At 38.5% G+C, this 18107-nt stretch overlaps 1 protein-coding gene across 3 annotated transcripts in view; it reads left to right on the top strand.

Moving 5' to 3' along the window:
- Positions 1–18107, top strand: part of BABAM2 (BRISC and BRCA1 A complex member 2) — a 420511-nt gene that overhangs the window by 147493 nt on the left and 254911 nt on the right. For all 3 annotated transcript variants that reach the window (XM_070572970.1, XM_070572969.1, XM_070572971.1), the window contains one exon: positions 13373–13447. In XM_070572970.1, the coding sequence (XP_070429071.1) occupies positions 13373–13447 (75 nt within the window). The remainder of the gene's footprint in view (positions 1–13372; positions 13448–18107) is intronic.

Genomic DNA, 18107 nt, shown 5'->3' with positions numbered 1-18107 from the left:
ATTTTGGGGGCTGGCCCCGTGGCCGAGTGGTTAAGTTCGCGCACTCCGCTGCAGGCAGCCCAGTGTTTCGTTGGTTCGAATCCTGGGCACGGACATGGCACTGCTCATCAGACCACGCTGAGGCAGCGTCCCACATGCCACAACTAGAAGAACCCACAGCGAAGAATATACAACTATGTACCGGGGGGCTTTGGGGAGAAAAAGGAAATAATAAAATCTTTAAAAAAAAAAAAAAAAACCTTTTTATTTTGAAATAATTATAGATTCACAAGAAGTGACAAAATAGTACGGAGAAGTCTTGCATACCTTTGCCCAGTTTCCTCCTCTGGTTACATTTTACATAACTATGGTACACTATCAAAACCAAGAAATTGTCATTGGTACAATGTGTGTGTATGCCATTTTATCACATGTGTAGTTTCCTGTAACTACTGCTGCAATCAAGACACAAAACTATTCCATCACCACAAAGCTCTCCCTCTTGCTACCTCTTTGAGCAGAGTTATTTTTAAGATTAGAATTTTTGTTTTTTGCTAAGGAAGGTTAGCCCTGAGCTAACATCTGTTGCCAATCCTCCTCTTTTTTTGCTTGAGGAAGATTAGCCCTGAGCTAACATCTAAGCCAGTCTTCCTCTATTTTTTATATGTGGGTCACCACCACAGCATGGCTGAGGAGTGTTATAAGTCTGTGCCCAGGATCTGAACCCATGAACCTGGGCCGCCAAAGCAGAGCATGCCAAACTCAACCACTAGGCCACAGGGCCAGCCCCCAGAAGAACTTTAATTTTGATGATGCCACAACATAAGCTACAGGTATTAAAATTATATGTCTTGTTTGGATACACTATATCAAAATAAAGGTACATTTTAAGCTTTCTCAATGAGTAAAGCCTAAGGTCTTATTTCATATTATATATACCAGCTGCCTTGTTAGCATTTCATGTATGGGTCTGTGCTTTCTGAGAACCAATAATTGTTGCAACAAAGGATAGTAAGCAAATTTATGAATTTTTTTTGGCTTTTGTTTTAATTCCCAGAACTCAAAGTTAGTTGATAACCTAATTTTCTTTTTTTTGGTGAGGAAGATTCGCCCTGAGCTAACGTCTGTGCCAGTCTTCCTCTGCTTTGTATGTGGGATGCCGCCACAGCATGGCTGATGAGTGGAGCAGGTCCACGCCCAGGATCCAAACCTGCACTCCTGGGCCTCTGAAGCAGAGCCTGTGGAACTTTACCCCCTTGGCCATGTGGCTGGCCCCATCACCTCATATTTTGATCAGAGGCACTTTTCTTTCCTGCTATGAAATGAATGTTTTGAGATGTTCTAAAATGACGTATTTTCACATATTTTACATATTAAGGCTCACCAGTGGGTGATCTGGGAGATAAAATTGTTTTTTAACAGCATATTTTTTCCTTTTGTGGGTATTTCCTTAATAGTGAGATATACTTGTATAATGGAGAATGTGAAGCAATTTCCCTTTTTTTGTTGTTGTATTTGACCCCAAATCCCAATAAGATTTTAAGAGTCTATGGCTTGTAAGTTAAACGCTAGCAACATTTAAAAATATTGTGCAGAAAAAGAAAGGAGCTATTTCATGATAATTCCGCACTTGAGTTAATGCTTTATGCTTCTGTCATCTCATGTTGCTGTGATACTACTTTTGAAGGGAAAGTATATGGCATGGTTAAAAAATAAACTAGGCATGTTAAAATTTTTAAGAGTTTATTTGAGTAAATATTGATTCGGAGAGGTTAGGAGCGTTCTACCAGCAGGAGCTGGGGCGAGGTTTCTCCAGAGGAGACACGGAAGCAAAACAAGGAACTTACTTGATTGGCTGTAGTTTAAATGGTTGCATCTTACTTGGGAAAGCCTAGTTGGCTGTTTGTGGCTGGTGGTTCTTCTTAATCTTGAGGCAGTTACAGGAATTGACTGGCTTAGGTTTCCGTTTGCTTAAGTCAGCTACCAGGGCATTAGAGCTACTTCAGTCTGAGGGCCTCCCGTTTGATTACTGTACAGCAGTGTGTGGTGGAGTGTAAGCGCCTCTAGGTAGAGGCTGTTTGGAAACGTGTTGCAGAGGAGAGTGATCTGGGCGCTAGGAGCTTCGGATTCTTTTATTTTTTAAAGATTTTATTTTTTCTTTTTCTCCCCAAAGGCCCCGGGTACATAGTTGTGTATTTTTAGTTGTGGGTCCTTCTAGTTGTGGCATGAGGGATGCCACCTCGGCATGACTTGATGAGCGGTGCCATGTCCGCGCCCAGCATTCGAACTGGTGAAACCCTGAGCCGCCAAAGCAGAGTGCACGAGCTTAACCACTCGGCCACGGGGCTGGCCCCAGAGCTTCAGATTCTGATTCTGTCATTAGTTGTGTGTGTGTGTGTGTGTGTGTGTGTGTGTGACTATAGGTTTTCCATGTGTCACTTTTCTGGAAATAACTATTGTCACCTCAACCTTGACATAAAGATTAAATTAGGTCTCGCATGTGGGGAGCAAACAGAATTAAGCAAACATGGAGTTATATAATACAAAGTATTATTATTATTATTATTATTATTATTATTATTATTAGCCTTCTTTTGTAGATACTTGAAGTAAATTATTGTAATAAGTGCTCAATAAATTCTAGTTCAGCGATTGTTCCTGTATTATCTCCAAAGATGCTGTTAGTCGTCAGGTACCGTATGTGGATCAGTAGAAGCTGACATCACCAAGGTGCAGGTAAAGTGTGGAAAGCAAGGTGAAAGGGCAAGTTTTCTTAGGAACGAGAGTGTGAGATAAGAGAGAGCCTTTTTTTCCGGGAGCAGTTTTGATGGAGTTGTGAGGATGGGAGAACAGATTGCAGGCTAACAGGAAGGGAGGTGGAGAAGACGAAGGAAAGACAGTATTAGGAAAAGCGTATTGTCTGGAAGAGGCAGTGGAGCCCCAGGGTCATTCCCACTAACCTGGTGAGCCTTATCAGCCTTCCTGTCGGGAGTGTTGCAGGTTCATAGTATTTAGTAACTTAGGTAGGTCTTCAGGCATTTATGACAGGGAGTATCTAACTTAATGTGGGAATTAGTATTCATGGAAAAATGTCTAGAACTGTGCTGTCCAATACAGGAGCCACTAAGCATACGTCTGTGGCTGTTGAGCACTTGACACATGACTAGTCTGAACTGAGATGTGTGTGAATGTAAAATACATACCAGAGTTCAAAGAATTAGTACCAAAAAATCATCTCACTAATAATTTTTACACTGATTAGGTGTGGAAATGATAATATTTTTGGATATATTGGGAGATTTTATTAAAATTAATTTCAATTGTTTCTCTCATCTTTTTAAATGTAGCTATTAGAAAATGTTAAAGAGTCTTAAATTACATGTCTCTGTGGCTCACGCTTGTGTATTGCATTATCTTTTCTTACACAGCAGTGGTCTAGAATGGTGGGATAGGAGGGCGGGAGTGCTAAGAGAGGGATCGAAATATCCGGATGGTCTGGAAGTGGGTGGTTTCTTCACCACTGGCCATCAGGATGGAGCAGTTGTTCTGGTGACGCCAGTCAGCCGAATGTAGCAGGGGACACAAGGGGCTTCTCTCCTAATCCCCCTTCAGTTTCTGCTACTTGGGAGTTATGCCCTAATGGCATGTGACTTGGACATAGGGATAGACTTGTGGTTGCTCCTTTGCAAAGGGTGTAGTGTGGTGGTCAGCTGTGTAACAGCACACGCCTAGGAGCTGACCAGGTTTGTTTTTGTTTTTAGCCACATGGAACTATTATGAGTTGAACATTATTTACAATAAATGAACCCATGACAGGGCCTCACATTTTTATTGTTTTTGTGATAGAATTTGTTATTTTGAATTTTGATCCATATGTAGGTAAGAGTACTTAGGAAATAGTTTATATCTCAGGGTTTTACTTTATTCATAAAAACTAGTGTGTGTATATACCTAAATTACTTTACCTCAAGACATTAAAGGTAAGGATGATAGCTTTGTCAATCTTACTAACATTTAAAAGGAATTTTATTATCGTTGTTTAAATAATAGAAGTATCAGAAAATTCAAGTTTCCTGTAGCAGCAGGATGCATCAAGTAGAAAAGACCTTTTTTTATGAAAGCATATGAAACACAGAAGAAATCCTTTCCCTACACCTCACAGAGTAGCGTGTGAGGAAGGACTGGAATTGTGCCAACTACTTGTATCTGTGAGGCCACTTGTTTGTTCTGCAATCTTGGGTGCTTTGCTGCATTTCCTAGATGGTCATTTAGATGTAGTGAGCATCCTTTGCACAGTTTTCTCAGCATGAGGGGAATCTGCAAGTGTCTTCAAAGGACCAGTTGACTCGGGTTTTTTTTTTTTCTTTGAGGAAGATTAGCCCTGAACTAACATCTGCTGCAAATCCTCTTCTTTTTGATGAGGAAGACTGGCCCTGAGCTAACATCCATGCCCATCTTCCTCTACTTTATATATGGGACGCCTGCCACAGCATGGCTTGACAAGCAGTGCATACATCCACACCCGGGACTCGAACTGGCGAACTCCGAGCCACTGAAGCAGAATGTGTGAACTTAACTGCTGCGCCACTGGGCCAGCCCCTGACTCAGGTCCCCCCCTCCCCCCCCCAAGAGTTTCCTAGTTTTTTGGTTATTTTCAATGAATTTTTGGTACCACTCACTTATTTACTGTAAAGACTTGGAAATAGTGTTGGTTACAGCAGGAGGCATGTAAGCCAACCAGAATTCTTGCCTGGGAATTTGGGGTTAGTACTGAGACAGTGTGCTTGGTCTCCTCATGAGTACCTGGTCTGTAACATGTAAATCTGGGAGCTTTTTTTTCTCATATTATCTAGTCAAAAGAATCAGAAAGTGGTAAATAGAGAGTAAGATGAAATACAGAGAGATAAGAGATAAGAGACAAAGAGGAAATTCTAAGGGTATTAGAATTCTTTGAACTGAGGCCGGGCTGCATTTTTAATCTTAGATTCCATAAGATACCTCGTATCCTTTTAATAATCTATTTGTTCAAGTTAGTTTGAACTGGAATTCGGTCACCCTAAACTAAGAGTTCTAACTGAATTGCTTCCAAAGCATCATGTGAATATCTCTGTTAAAGCATCACATTGTAATATTTTGTTTGTCTAGTCAAAATAGACTTTAACCTTCATGAGGACAAAGACTGTATTTTGTTGGTCTTTAGATCTCCATTACCTAGTCTAGTACTTGGCACAGTAGGTACTAAGTAAATGTTTGTTGAATGAATGAGTGAATGGATAAATTATGAGCATCTCATTATAATGCTTTTAATTTTAATTTTCAAGTCTATTTTTAAAAATTTTTGAATGGGTGATATATTCATATTGTTCAAAAATCAAGATCTGTTAAAAGATATGTAGTGAAAAGTCTCTCTCCCATCATTGTCCTGTACCCACCCAAATCATTCTACCCTCCTTTCCTTCTCCAACCCACCACATGTAAGCACTGGCATAGTTTTTTTCTAGTATAGCTTTTCAGATTTTCTTTATGCACATATAAGCAAATATAAATACATATATTTCCTCCCTTTTATGCAAATGGTAACATATATTATATACTCTGTTTTTCACCTTGCTTTTGACTTAGGTCAAAGTTTTTTCCCATGTATGCACATAGAAAATTCCTTTATTCTTTTCTTTTTTTTTTTGAGGAAGATTAGCCCTGAGCTAACGTCTGCTGCCAATCCTCCTCTTTTTGCTGAGGAAGACTGGCCCTGAGCTAACATCCGTGCCCATCTTCCTCTGCTTTATATGTGGGACGCCTACTACAGCATGGCGTGCCAAGCGGTGTGTAAGTCCACATGCAGGACCTACTGAACCCCAGGCCACTGAAGTGGAATGTGTGAACTTAACCACTGTGCCACCGGGCCAGCCCCTCCTTTATTCTTCTTTTTACTAATCATATATTATTACATTGTATAATTCAACCATAATTTATTTAATCTGAACTCTATTGTTGGACATTAAGTTGTTTTAAATCTTTTGCTGTTACAAATAATACTGTAATAAATAATCTTATACATGTCATTTTGTATGTATTCAAGTATGACTGTAAGATAACTAGAAGTAGAATTGCTGGATCAATGATTATATGTGTTTATAATTTTATCACCAAAATGCCTTCCATAAAGTTTGTACCAGTTTATTAACCCAGCAGCCATATAGGAGAGTGGTTGTTTCTCCACGGTATTGTCAAGAGTATATTAACATATTTGTAGGTTTCTGTCAGGTTTTACTTTGCATAATGGCCAGGTAACTCCTGCTGGACTAACCCGTCCATGAATATCAACTGTAAGCTCTGGACAAAATATAAAGCCATGTGCCTGAAGGTCCTGGAGAGTGACGTAAAGCAGGCAGGTACTGGATGGGGCTTGATACTTGCAAGAAGGGAGAGCAGAGCTTCAAGGACCTAGGGGACAAAATCAAAACAGCTAGTGTGCACGAAAGTGGAGTCCTAGAAGGAGAAGAGAGGGGAATGGGAGCAGGAGAATATTTGATGAAATAATGCCCGGATATTTCCAAGTATGGTGAGAAACATAAATTTACAGATTCAAAAATCTCAGCAGATCCCAACCAAGATAAATGCAAGGAGAAAACAAACAGGGCACATCGTAGTCAAAATACTGAAAACCAGACATAAAGAGAAAATCTTAAGCGACCACAGAAAAATGACACTTTATATGTAGTTGAACAATTGAGTCACCACTGGCTTATCAAAAACAATGGAGTTGAGGGGCTGGCCTGGAGGCACAGCAGTTAGGTGCGCGCGTTCCGTTTCGGCGGCCTGGGGTTCGTCAGTTTGGATCCCAGGTGCAGACATGGCACCACTTGACAAGCCATGCTGTGGTAGGCGTCCCACATATAAAAAAAAGTGGAGGAAGATGGGCATGGATGTTAGCTCACGGCCAGTCTTCCTCAGCAAAAAGAGGAGGATTGGCAGCAGATGTTAGCTCACGGATAATCTTCCTCAAAAAAACCCCCCAAAATCAGAAAAAAAACAATGGAGTTGAGAAGACAGTGCAATGATATCTTTAAAGTGCTGATAGAATTCTGCCAGTCTGTTTGGTAAAAAATCATATTCAGTTTAGTTTTAATTTGTATTCCTTTTGTTATGAATGAGGTTAAGCATTTTTTCATATGTCTGAGTTATTTGTAGTTCTTTTATGTATATCCTTTGCCTGTTTTGCATCTTTCTTTTCATTAAGGACATTAGCTCTTTGTATTAGACTTGAAAATACATTTTTCTCAGTTTGTCCATTGTCTTTTGACTTTGCTGATGGTGGTTTTTTTGCCATGTAGAAAATTTTTATTTTCAGGTAGTCAAGTTTATCTTTTCCTTTATGGCTTCTGAATTTGGAGTCATATTAGAGAGGCATTCTCTGTTGCAAAGTTATAAAGATACTCATCAATGTTTTCTTCTTTATGGTTTCACTTTTTACACTGAAATCCTTAATCCACTTGGACTTTCTCCTGATATATGATGTGAATTAGGCATTTGACTTTAGTTTTTTCCTAGATGTCTACCCAGTTGTCCCACAGCATCAATCATACATTAAATGTATTTGGGCTTACCTTCTGTTCCATTCATCTGTCTGTTGATTTAACACCAGTACTACCCTGCTGTAATTATTGTATCTTTATATTATGTTTACTATCTGGTGTGGCTATCCCCCTCTCAGTGCTTTTCTTCTTCAGAATTTTTCTTGCTCGTATTAATTGTTTATTTTTCCATATAGTCCTTTGACTCAGCTTTTTAAAGCTTCCCTCGAAGTAAGGAGCCCCCAAACCTAGACGGGTCAGGTGTTCTGAAATGCGCTCTTAAAGCCCTTTGCCCCTTCTTTGACAGCATTTTTCATAGGTTGTAATGTATAGGAGTATTGTTTTGATTACTGTCTCCCTCAGTCACTAGACTCTAAGCTCTGGGAGAGCAGGGATTGTGTCTCTTTTACTTGTTATACTTGCAGTGCCTAGTATAGGGCCTGACACATTCTAGGCCCTTAGTCCATAGCAATGAATGAATGAATAAACCTTGAGCCTTGAGGTTGAGCTCTGACTCTTTATTTCTCTCTCAATGACTGTAGGCACGTTTCTTGACTGTTCTAAGCCTCCATTTTCTCCTTTCTAAAATAGGTATAAATGAATTCTATCTACTGAACAGAGTTTTGGGAATAATTAAATAATATGTCTTAGAAAATATTTTGTAAAGTATGAGATGTTATGAAATTCTAATTAGACTAACTTTGGCTTCCCTTTTCACATGTAGTAGGTAATTATGCATTTGCCAAGGAACAATCTTCAGACTTAGGCTGTTGGTCGTCAGAGTCCAGTTGAAGAATCACCCTTACCAGACTGTCACCAGCGAAAGTTATAGTCATTCTTGAGTGTTTCTTAGCTTTTAGCTATCTAAGTGGTCAGAGCAATCGAGTTCAGATGAAAGTTTGTTAGTTGATAAGGGAACAGTCTCTAAGCAAGTAAGTAAAGTTTCCCTTTACAGAGCAACCTGGGTTTGGAATCCATTCTGCACAGGATGTCTACCTGTCACTTCCAAAAGGAGAAGAGAACTATTACACAGCTGCTGTGACCAGAAGAAAAGCTTAGACCTAATAAATTGCCAAAACTGAGTCTTGTTAGTTTAAGTTACTACTTGCCAATGTACTATAACTTGAAAAAAGGAAGGATGCACATATTTATTGCTAATGCTGGGGAAATTGCCATTAAGGCAGTTGGCAGAACGGCTGACATTTTAACAGTCATAGGTCAGATAATTTTTTACATCTATCCAAGAAAAGATTTGACCAAGGAGTGACAAAAAAATCAAATTATTCTGTTCACTTGGCTGCATCTAAATGTCTCATTTTCAGCTTACAGGAAAGATTGCTATGGAAGCAATCTTTGACGTTACAACAGAGTGACTGTAAATTGCTTTTAATAGCTGTTGGAACTTCAAATATAAAAACACAGGAAAAGTCATTGTCTGAGGTAGAACTCGGAAAGGATTTTTCACTTGTGTTTTTCTCCTCATATAATGTTTATAACTCAAATTGTACATTAAGATGTCTTCTAAATCATCATTTGGTCAGTTTCACAGAGGATTAGCTTACAGGTCACCAGGAAAATCAGTGGCAGAACTGAAATCTGAATTCTCGAGTCTTAGTTTCCAGTGCTGTTAGAAGCAAATGCTAAGTTTTCTTTATTCTTTCAATGGCAAAATATAGAATGTATAGTAGACTTGAAAGTTAGAGATCATAAGCACTTTTTATGGTTTCCAGTGGGCCAAATTCCTTTTCACAATCTTGTTTCTTTTATTATGAGTTTGGTTGTGTAAGGCAGCCTATTGCTGATAAACACAAATTTATATTAGTCCTGGGATCACCATGTTTTTTTTTGTGAGTTTAGTTGTGTAAATCAGTCTGTTGCCAATAAACACAAATTTATATTAGTTGTAGGATCAACATTTTGAGAAGGGATAAAGTCAGGATTGTCTGAGCATTTTTAAAAGAATGTTGGTCTAAAATAGCTGGTAGAATAAAAATATATTGTACAAACTAAAATAGGGCAGAAAGAGCTAAAATGCAGTGCATGGACTAAAATAACCAGCAGTTCAAATGAGTCCAAGTGCTAAATATGTAATTATCTTTCCTATTACCTTATATGTACAAGAGTTCTCTTAATTTTTTAAATCCCACATTTCACTCTTTTTGTTGTTGTTTTCAAAAAATATATATAAGAGCCATTGAGTCTAACAAAGTAAAAGTTTTGAGATTGCCATTTTAACTTACAGATTGACATTTTATCCTGGTAAATAGAAGTGGCTATTTATTGATTGGTAGGTGGTTTGCCTTAAAATTGAAAATGAAGAAGAAATGAGTTTGATTTTTGATTGTCTGTCTAACCAGCTCCCTTCCCCAAGCTCTTCTATTCCCATGGTACTTTTTAAAGACCTATCTCAACATTCCCAGAAATAATTTAACAAATGTTCCACATAGGTGTAGTAGCCATTTTAGTGTTCACTGGTTTTATGAATGATTGTTGCATATCCTACAGGGGTTTAGAAATTGCTCACACTATGGAGAAGAGAGTTTGGGTGACCTTTGATCAGTATTAGTGCTTAGTTTAGTACTAATTAGTTTGCTCCAGTAATGCTGACCTTCTTGCTCTTTCTTGAACATCCAGGCTTAGTCCTGCATCAACCCTTTTCACACTCGTTGTTCTCTTTGCCTAGGATATTTTTCCTCCTCATTCCACATGGTTTACTTTCCCACCTCTTTCACATCACTGCTCAATTGTTACCGTGTCACATTTCTCTATAAAGGAGCTAAATCCCTACCATCTAAGAGTTTTGAGCAAAGGAGGATCATAATCCGACTAAGGTGTTGAAAGGATTGCTCTGCCTGCAGTGACGGGAATAAACTGCGGGTGAAGAAGGGCTGAAGCGGTTGGGGGTGATTGCGGTTTTCCAGGCTAGAGATAATAATGGCTCAGATCAGGTGGTTGTGGAGGTGGTGAGAAGTGGTTGGGCTGAGGATATATTTTGAAGGTAGAGTCAGCAGGATTTGCTGCTGTGTGGGATGAGAGAAAAAGATAGGAGTCAAGGATGATTCTGAGGTTTTTGGTCTGAGAGACTGAAAGAATGGAATTGCCGTCTACTTAGATGAGGAATAAATATCAAAGGAAGAGCGCAAAATCAGAATTTTGGTTTTAGTCTTGGTAGTTGGATAAATGAAACTTGTATTAGGAGAAGGTCTGGAATGGAGATAGAACATTGGGGAATCATCAGCATATAAATGGTATTTCAAGTTGTGAGCCTGGATGAGATCACCTGGGGAGCGTAAATAAATGAAAGAGGGCTTGGGATTAAGCCCAGGTGTACCTCAGTGTTCAGAGGTTGTGGAGACCAGAGGGAAGGCCAGTGAGGTAGAGAAGAGCCAAGAGAGAGCAGGATCCTGGAAACCAAGTGAAGAATCTTCCAGGAAAGGATTGATCAGCTATGTCAAAATGCTTCTGATAGAGAATAAGATGAGGACTGAGAATTGACCAATTGGATTTGGCAGTGGGGTGGTCATTGGTGACCTTGATGATATGTTTTGGTAGAGTGGTGGGAAGGAAAGTCTGACTGAGAGGGTTCAAGAGACAAAATGTAAATAAAAGACGAAATGTAGACCTCAAATAGACTAATTCTTTGCAGGAGATTATTTTTTTTGGAAAGTAGAACAGAGACATGAGATGGGGCCTGAAGAGGGGTGTGAAGTCAAGAAAGACTTTTTAAATGATGTTTGCATGCTGATGGGAGTAAGTGGGTAAAGGGGAAAAAATTGATTATATAGCAGAAAAAGAATGGGGACTGTTGTTGGAAACATGTATTCTTTGGTCAGTGTTCTTTCCTCTGTAGCACTGTATGCAGCACTAAAGAGAGAGTTTTCTGTTTTTCTTCCCCAAATCCCAAACCCACACTGGGCTAGATGCCCCTCTTATAAGTGCCTATATAACTCTGTACTGTTACATGTTGTCCTTGTACTTACCCCTTTCAAAGTGTGACCCTTTGGACTTAGGTCTAAAGAATCACACTTAACAGGGTATGTTAGTTCTAGAGTCCTTGAGGAGCTTAACGTAACACCAAAACTATACCTTTCTAGTAATCTTGGACTCTAATGGAAGGTAAGAATTGTTTATCATCTTTCACAAACCTTCTCTTCCCACCCACCTTGGTGAGCTGTTTGTAGATCCTTAGGGGGCTCTTAAACTATTGTCTCAAGTGTCGAGTTGCGAGAAGCCTGCACACATTGGTGTTCCATACTGAGTACAGCTGTTCAGCTCTAAGGATTAGTCCTCTTTCTCACCATGGCCTTCCTGGTGCCATGGTGGCTTCTGTGACTCTATCGGGCTTGCCTCAACTTTGATTCTGTCCATTTAGTTCTCTCATTTCTGCCTTTTCTGTCACAGGGTTAGTCTTGTGGCGATGGAGAAGTGCTCTGTCCTGAGCCAGAGGTCGATGTAAATTAAAAGATGTTGTAAGCTGTAAAACAAACAACAAACAGCTATGCAGATGGTAGTTATCATTTTTATCTTTTGAGCTCAAAGTTTATATTTCTGTTTGCATTTTCAAAGTTTTAGGTCAGAGTTTTAAAATTAGGGCCAGAATCTTGAAGCCAGTTGCTAGGGTGTTTGTAGAAAAGAGTGGTGACTGTTGTGGAATCTTCTGTAAGAGGTGTGCATATTTGCCTATGTGTGTTCATCCACCCATCCATAAAAAATATTTGTAAATGCTTGCTATGTTTAAAGATGTGTTTTAAGGAATTTGAAGTGCTTGTTTTTTTTACAGAGGGAGGGGCAGTGGTGATCTCGGGAGCTCTTGAGTGGTCGCAGTGTGAAAAGGATAGAAATCCACTCTTTAGAGTAGTTCTGGGTCATCCCCAGAGTTTGTGTTCAGACCTATCATAGTGAAACACAATATTTCAAAATCCCAAGCTGAGCTGCAGGCTTGCAATGAGAGAGGCCGGAAGACCTGGGACCCTACTAGCTCAGCACCCATCTTTGTTGCCTTTGCACACGTTGCTTGGAACCCCTAGGTGTCTGCATAGCCTAACTGGAAAACCTCTCCTCTACACTATGACAAAGTTGGGGGTTTTTCATGTGATTCCTTAGCTTTTCTCATCATAAAAATTTAGAGGGAAACTTTCTTATTTTACGTGAGTTTTCTATTTTAAAAAAATAGAAACTGTTATTTATGGCTTAGTTAAATGTTTTCAATCACCAAGCCTCTGTACATTTCTCCTACAGAGGCTAGTTCATGGGGAGAATTACTGAAAAATATTAGTTGATGATAATGATGTTAGCAGATTGTCAGGAGGTTAGAATCTTATTGGGGTACCCACTGATGTACTGCTTTATGTGGGTAGAAGTTTGACCTTTATATGTACTTCGAGACACGCTATGAAGGATCGTGACATGTGTCATTAGCCTGTGGGTTATAAATATTGGCAAAGTGGTCTGAATGCTTTAGTAAAAACAAATGAATTGAAGGGGCAGGTCTATCTCTATTGTTTGGATTAAAAAAATCATACATTCATGTATTCTTTTTATATTTTTGAGAAACAAAGGGTAATACTACTGCATGATTTTATTGCACATTTAAAATGCAGATTTTAAAAATTCTAATTGTGCTTTTTTGTAACTAATAATTTAACACTTCTTTTTGATCCTCCCCTCCTTCTCCAACCTTCTTCTCTTGCTTCATGTTAGGAAACCCAAATTAAAGATGCCTGCATTTTGAACAGGTTGAACTTGTGGCCTTGGCTATAATTGTCACTTCATAATCGATTTTTGATTTTAATCTTATTATTATACCTTTCTTTCTACAGACTGGTGAATTTTCAGCTCGTTTCCTTTTGAAGTTGCCAGTGGATTTTAGCAATATTCCCACATACCTTCTCAAGGTAAAAATATATGATTATTAATATGAGAATATAAATGAGCTTTTTAAGTAATTATTTAACTATGAATATTTGTGTGACTGGTTTGCCAGCATTTTGTTCAGGTGATAAATTCTATTAAAAATATTTACTGCATGAAGATCCACTGAGTTACTTTGTTACCTAAAAGCTAAAATAGTAACCCTAAAAGTAATTTCAAAATGAATTTTCCTTATAAGATAAAATTAGTTTAAGTAAATTAAACTTTGGTGTGAAAAATCACCTTTAGTTAATAATCTTATTGGGATGAAAGACTCTCATAGAAATTGTCTAATATACATTCTGTCTTTAGGTAAGATTGCATGTTAACTATGCTGTGCTAAAGTGCATTTCATTTTCTTTCTTTATGTCAGCGGTTGATCTCAGGCACCTTCAAAATTGGGCTGTCCTGGAGAGACCCAGAATGGGGTTAGGCCAGTGTATATGTCATCTTTTAAAATGTGATGCAGGCAAGGTGTGGCTTGAGGAGCAGCTAATTTGCAAATGCTTTGCCAGGAAGAGGTGGAATCCAAGTGACTAGGCTGTGGTTAGTGTGAAAGAAACTAAATGGACCATGGAGCAAGTTCTGAACAGGAAGCCTTAGGACAAAGGCCTGGGTTCATCAGAAATGAGGATTTGGGTTGTGATTTAAGATTTGACTGGCTGCTCTCAGCCCCATATTTCAAGCTGTGGTTATATAGCTTTAGTCTAGTGTAAGAAAAATTTCTGCCTTTCTAATTTGATGTTGTTTAAAGAGTTAATGGTGGTTTTAGCAGTGTGGAGAGAAGACAGAATCCTTGTACAAGTTTTCCCGCGTATTGTAGTGGTCAATAAATAATATTAGATATTAATCTAGATAATGATTGGGAGTGTGGTCTGGTGGAATATAAACTGTAGACCATAGAAGAGATTAGGGAAGACTCTTTTTAAATATGTTCCACCCAAGGGGGAAAAATTATTTTCTTTTCCCCTTAGTAAAATGTGGGATTTTTGTGCTTCATTAAACTTTCATTTTTAGTTTCTAATTGACTGGTTTTCCACACTGAATCCAGGGGTTGTGAAGTCTGAGTAAGAATGGAAGTCAACAGTTTATATTAGTTTCTCTATACTCTTGTTGTGGAAATTATACATATTGGATCTGTGATTACCAAGCCTAGCTGTCAGCAGTTACTGTGCTTAATTAGAACAGCAAGCAGTCTCCTTGGAAACTCTTAGATCACAGACTCATTGACCTCCATATATTCCAGTTAAAATTCTCCTTCAGCTGATTTAAAGCCAAATTCAATATTATTCGTGTAATCACTTAAATCCGTAATTTACAGTTACAATATCTTTGTTTTGATTTATTGGGCCTTATCAGTTTGAATGGTTGTCCTGTTTATTTGAACTTGATATTGCCTCTGCTCATGTTCTTGAGGGTCAGAAGAAAAAAAATGCCTCTTGGATCACGATATATCTAATATTTTTCTCTTCAAAATCAAATTTTCATATTTTCTATTCTAAGAGTTCTAACTTTATATTATTATGCCCTTATTTCCATTGCCAGTCAGACAGGAGAAAGGTGGAACCTATCTGGCAAAATTGGAAAGCTTTCCACCTTCCCCTCTCCAAAGTACTTTGAAATGATTTTTCTCCTATAGGTGAAATGCCTACAATGCAAAACTAATGTCTTTCTGGATCTTTAGTTCATGCAACTGCAGCAACAAGGACAAAAAAGAGAATAAAATGACAACAAGGACAAAAAAAGAGAAACTCTTATATAACACAAAACAGCAGCAAAAAAAAAAAAAAAAAAAAAATTACCTGCATACTGGAAGTAATCCAGAATACCTGTGGATGGTTTTAAGATATTATAAGTTCCTAGAGTTGTTGAATCATACGTAACCTTGGAACATTTGGCTTATTCTTAAAACAGAGTTTTCGTTAGGAGCTGCCTTATATATCATTTACATTTAGATGCTCCTAATCTAATGACCAGGCTTATGTCTGATGGTCTAAGTCTCAAAATAAACTCCTCAATTCCTAGGGTTGGGATGGTCTTCAGGGGCCTCAACTTAGTTTTACCTCACCATCCCAAAGAAATGAAGGGTAAAGTAGAAGTTGTAAATATTGAGAAAGCATGGAATTTGACTACATACCCTACTGATTTACTACAGTGAAATTCATTACACTATGATGAAGCCATCATCCACTCATAAATTTCTATTTCCAAGTGTACCTATTTTATCCACTAATAGAATTCTTTGACATTAGGATGAAAAAGCCATTAAATATTCAGCGATACCATTTTGCTTAATATTGTACTCTAAGCGTATATGGTTCTTACATGGGATAGAGTGAATTTATTCTCAAAATGAATCCTGACTTCAACATCTGAATTTTATTCTTGGTTGAGGTAAATCACAGGGTTAGATGAATCATTTACATAAAAACTCAGTTGTTAAAACATACTTCTGTATTAGTTAGGATTCTTTAATTATGGGTGTTAGAAATCCAGCACAGATTAGTATAAATTAAATGGGAAATGTAGTACAAGTCTTCTGCCTCCGTAGCCTACATTGCAGGAAACAGATCCCATGTTGGACAGTCTACAGATAGGCATAGACCAATTTTCCCATGTCTGTCCCACTTGGGCCCAGGTGTGCACCCATGAAGTTCTCTACTGGTGTGTTAATGGGGAGAAATCGTGGTCCGCAGAATAAGGGGGAATTAGTGATATGATAAAAATGTATGTATTCACCACGGTAACTAAACCAAAGAAAGATTGTTTTATACTTGTATATATATTTTCTTTTAAGGAAGAGCTAGTCATTAGAAGATGCTGTTCTTAATTTTTTTAGGATGTGGTGAAAATTGACTTATGTATATTCTTGTTTTGAGAATTATTAAACCCAATTAATATGATGCTAAGAAAGCATTGTGTTTTTTTTGGGAAAACCATACTCCATAGTGAGATAACTAAGGAAAGGTTCTAGTTTTCGACTAAAATTTTTATTATCTGAACAAGAAGTACTCAGAAACTAAGAATATGGTATTTTGGGGAGGAGAGAAGCTTACTTGTAAACATGATATGTGTTTGAATTAGCCTCTTAAAATAATGAGCCAGTTTTATTCAGAATATAGTGAAGTTAAAATCCTGTAGTTAGGACACCCTTCAGCAGCATCGTACGGAAATTTCTAGGAAAATTGATGGATCTCACTGAACTAGAAGTCTAAATAGTAATTATTCCCTGCTGATAACATATATGACAAAAATAACCTTCAAAAAAAGTGGGTGTTAATTTTGTTTGATGAGACCATAATTGTTTATATAGTTGTCTTAGTCATTTCAGGCTGTTATAACAATAACACCATAGACTGGGTGGCTCAAACAACTGATATTTATTTCTCACATTTCTGGAGGCTGGGAACTCCAATATCAAACCACTAGCACATCCATTGTCTGGTGAGGGCCCACTTCTTGGCTTATAGACAGCCATCTTCTCAAAGTGTCCTTGTATGGCCAAGAGAGAGAGCGTCTCTCTGGTGTCTCTTCTTATAAGGCCACTAATCCCATTCATGAGGGCTCTACTCACATGATCTGATTACCTCCCAAAGGCCCTTCCTCCAAATATCATCATATTGGGGATTAAGCCTCAACATATGAATGGGGACACTGAGCATTCAGTCCATAGCAATAGTCTAAATAGTTGCTGGAGTGTCTCTGAACTGGGAACTTTTGAGCCCTAGCCCAGCCCAGAAGCAGGACTGTGACCAATTTACTATGGCTGAAGTACTTGGACTTCTAGTTTCTACATTAGTCTTATTGGGAACATTTAACATCACATAATGAGCTCATTCATCCTGATGGATTGCTTGCTGCTATTTAGTCCCACTGTGGTATCTGAATCATGATACTATATGGAAATGAACTGAGGGTAAAAAGCTAAAATAGGCCATCTATGTCAGGAAATGAGGTTCTCATTCTTCTTATCTTTCTTTGGAAGCCACTGTGGCTGTATTGATCAGTCAGGGCACACTCAGTGCAGGATGGTGGAACAGAGGTCACTGCATCAAACAGAGGCAGAAAGCAGGAATTAAGGTCAGGTTATCAAGACAGGTTCAGGGGCGTAGGATAGGCAGAGAGTCTTAGGGAGATAGCCAGATTGGAATCATACGTGGTCTAAGAAGGTCATTAACGTGGAGGAGAGCATCCAAGCGTCCGCATGTGCTGAGGTTATTCTGTGTGGGATCTACCTCCTCAGTCTGACATTGGCCAGCAGGTTCATCTGCTTAATCAATCTGCTTTGTAATCAAACCTAGGTTAGCAAATGCAGATACTCACAGGCCAGGCAGGTACTGAAAAGGAGTGAATCTGGCTTGATATGATAGCATAGGAAAGGATGAGAACTGTAGTGAACTAGCAAGTGTGTGCTTCATCTAAGACAGCAGCTGTTACTCAGCTACAGAGTTGTTTCCATGTGAGAGTATGGGCCTAATGTTGCCAGATATGCAGATGTTATTAAAAGGAGCCCAGAATCTCAGGGTGGTTTTTTTTTTACATGAAAAAAAAGTCTGCTTTGTAAGTGATGGCAATGGATAAATATTTTTAAAAAATACTGCAGGCCAAATGGAATACCTCTGTGTGTTGGCCATGGCAGTCTGA

This window comes from Equus przewalskii, chromosome 14 (genome assembly GCF_037783145.1).
Source record: "Equus przewalskii isolate Varuska chromosome 14, EquPr2, whole genome shotgun sequence".
Classification (NCBI taxonomy): Eukaryota; Metazoa; Chordata; class Mammalia; order Perissodactyla; family Equidae; genus Equus; species Equus przewalskii.
This window is presented reverse-complemented; position numbering and strand designations above follow the sequence as displayed.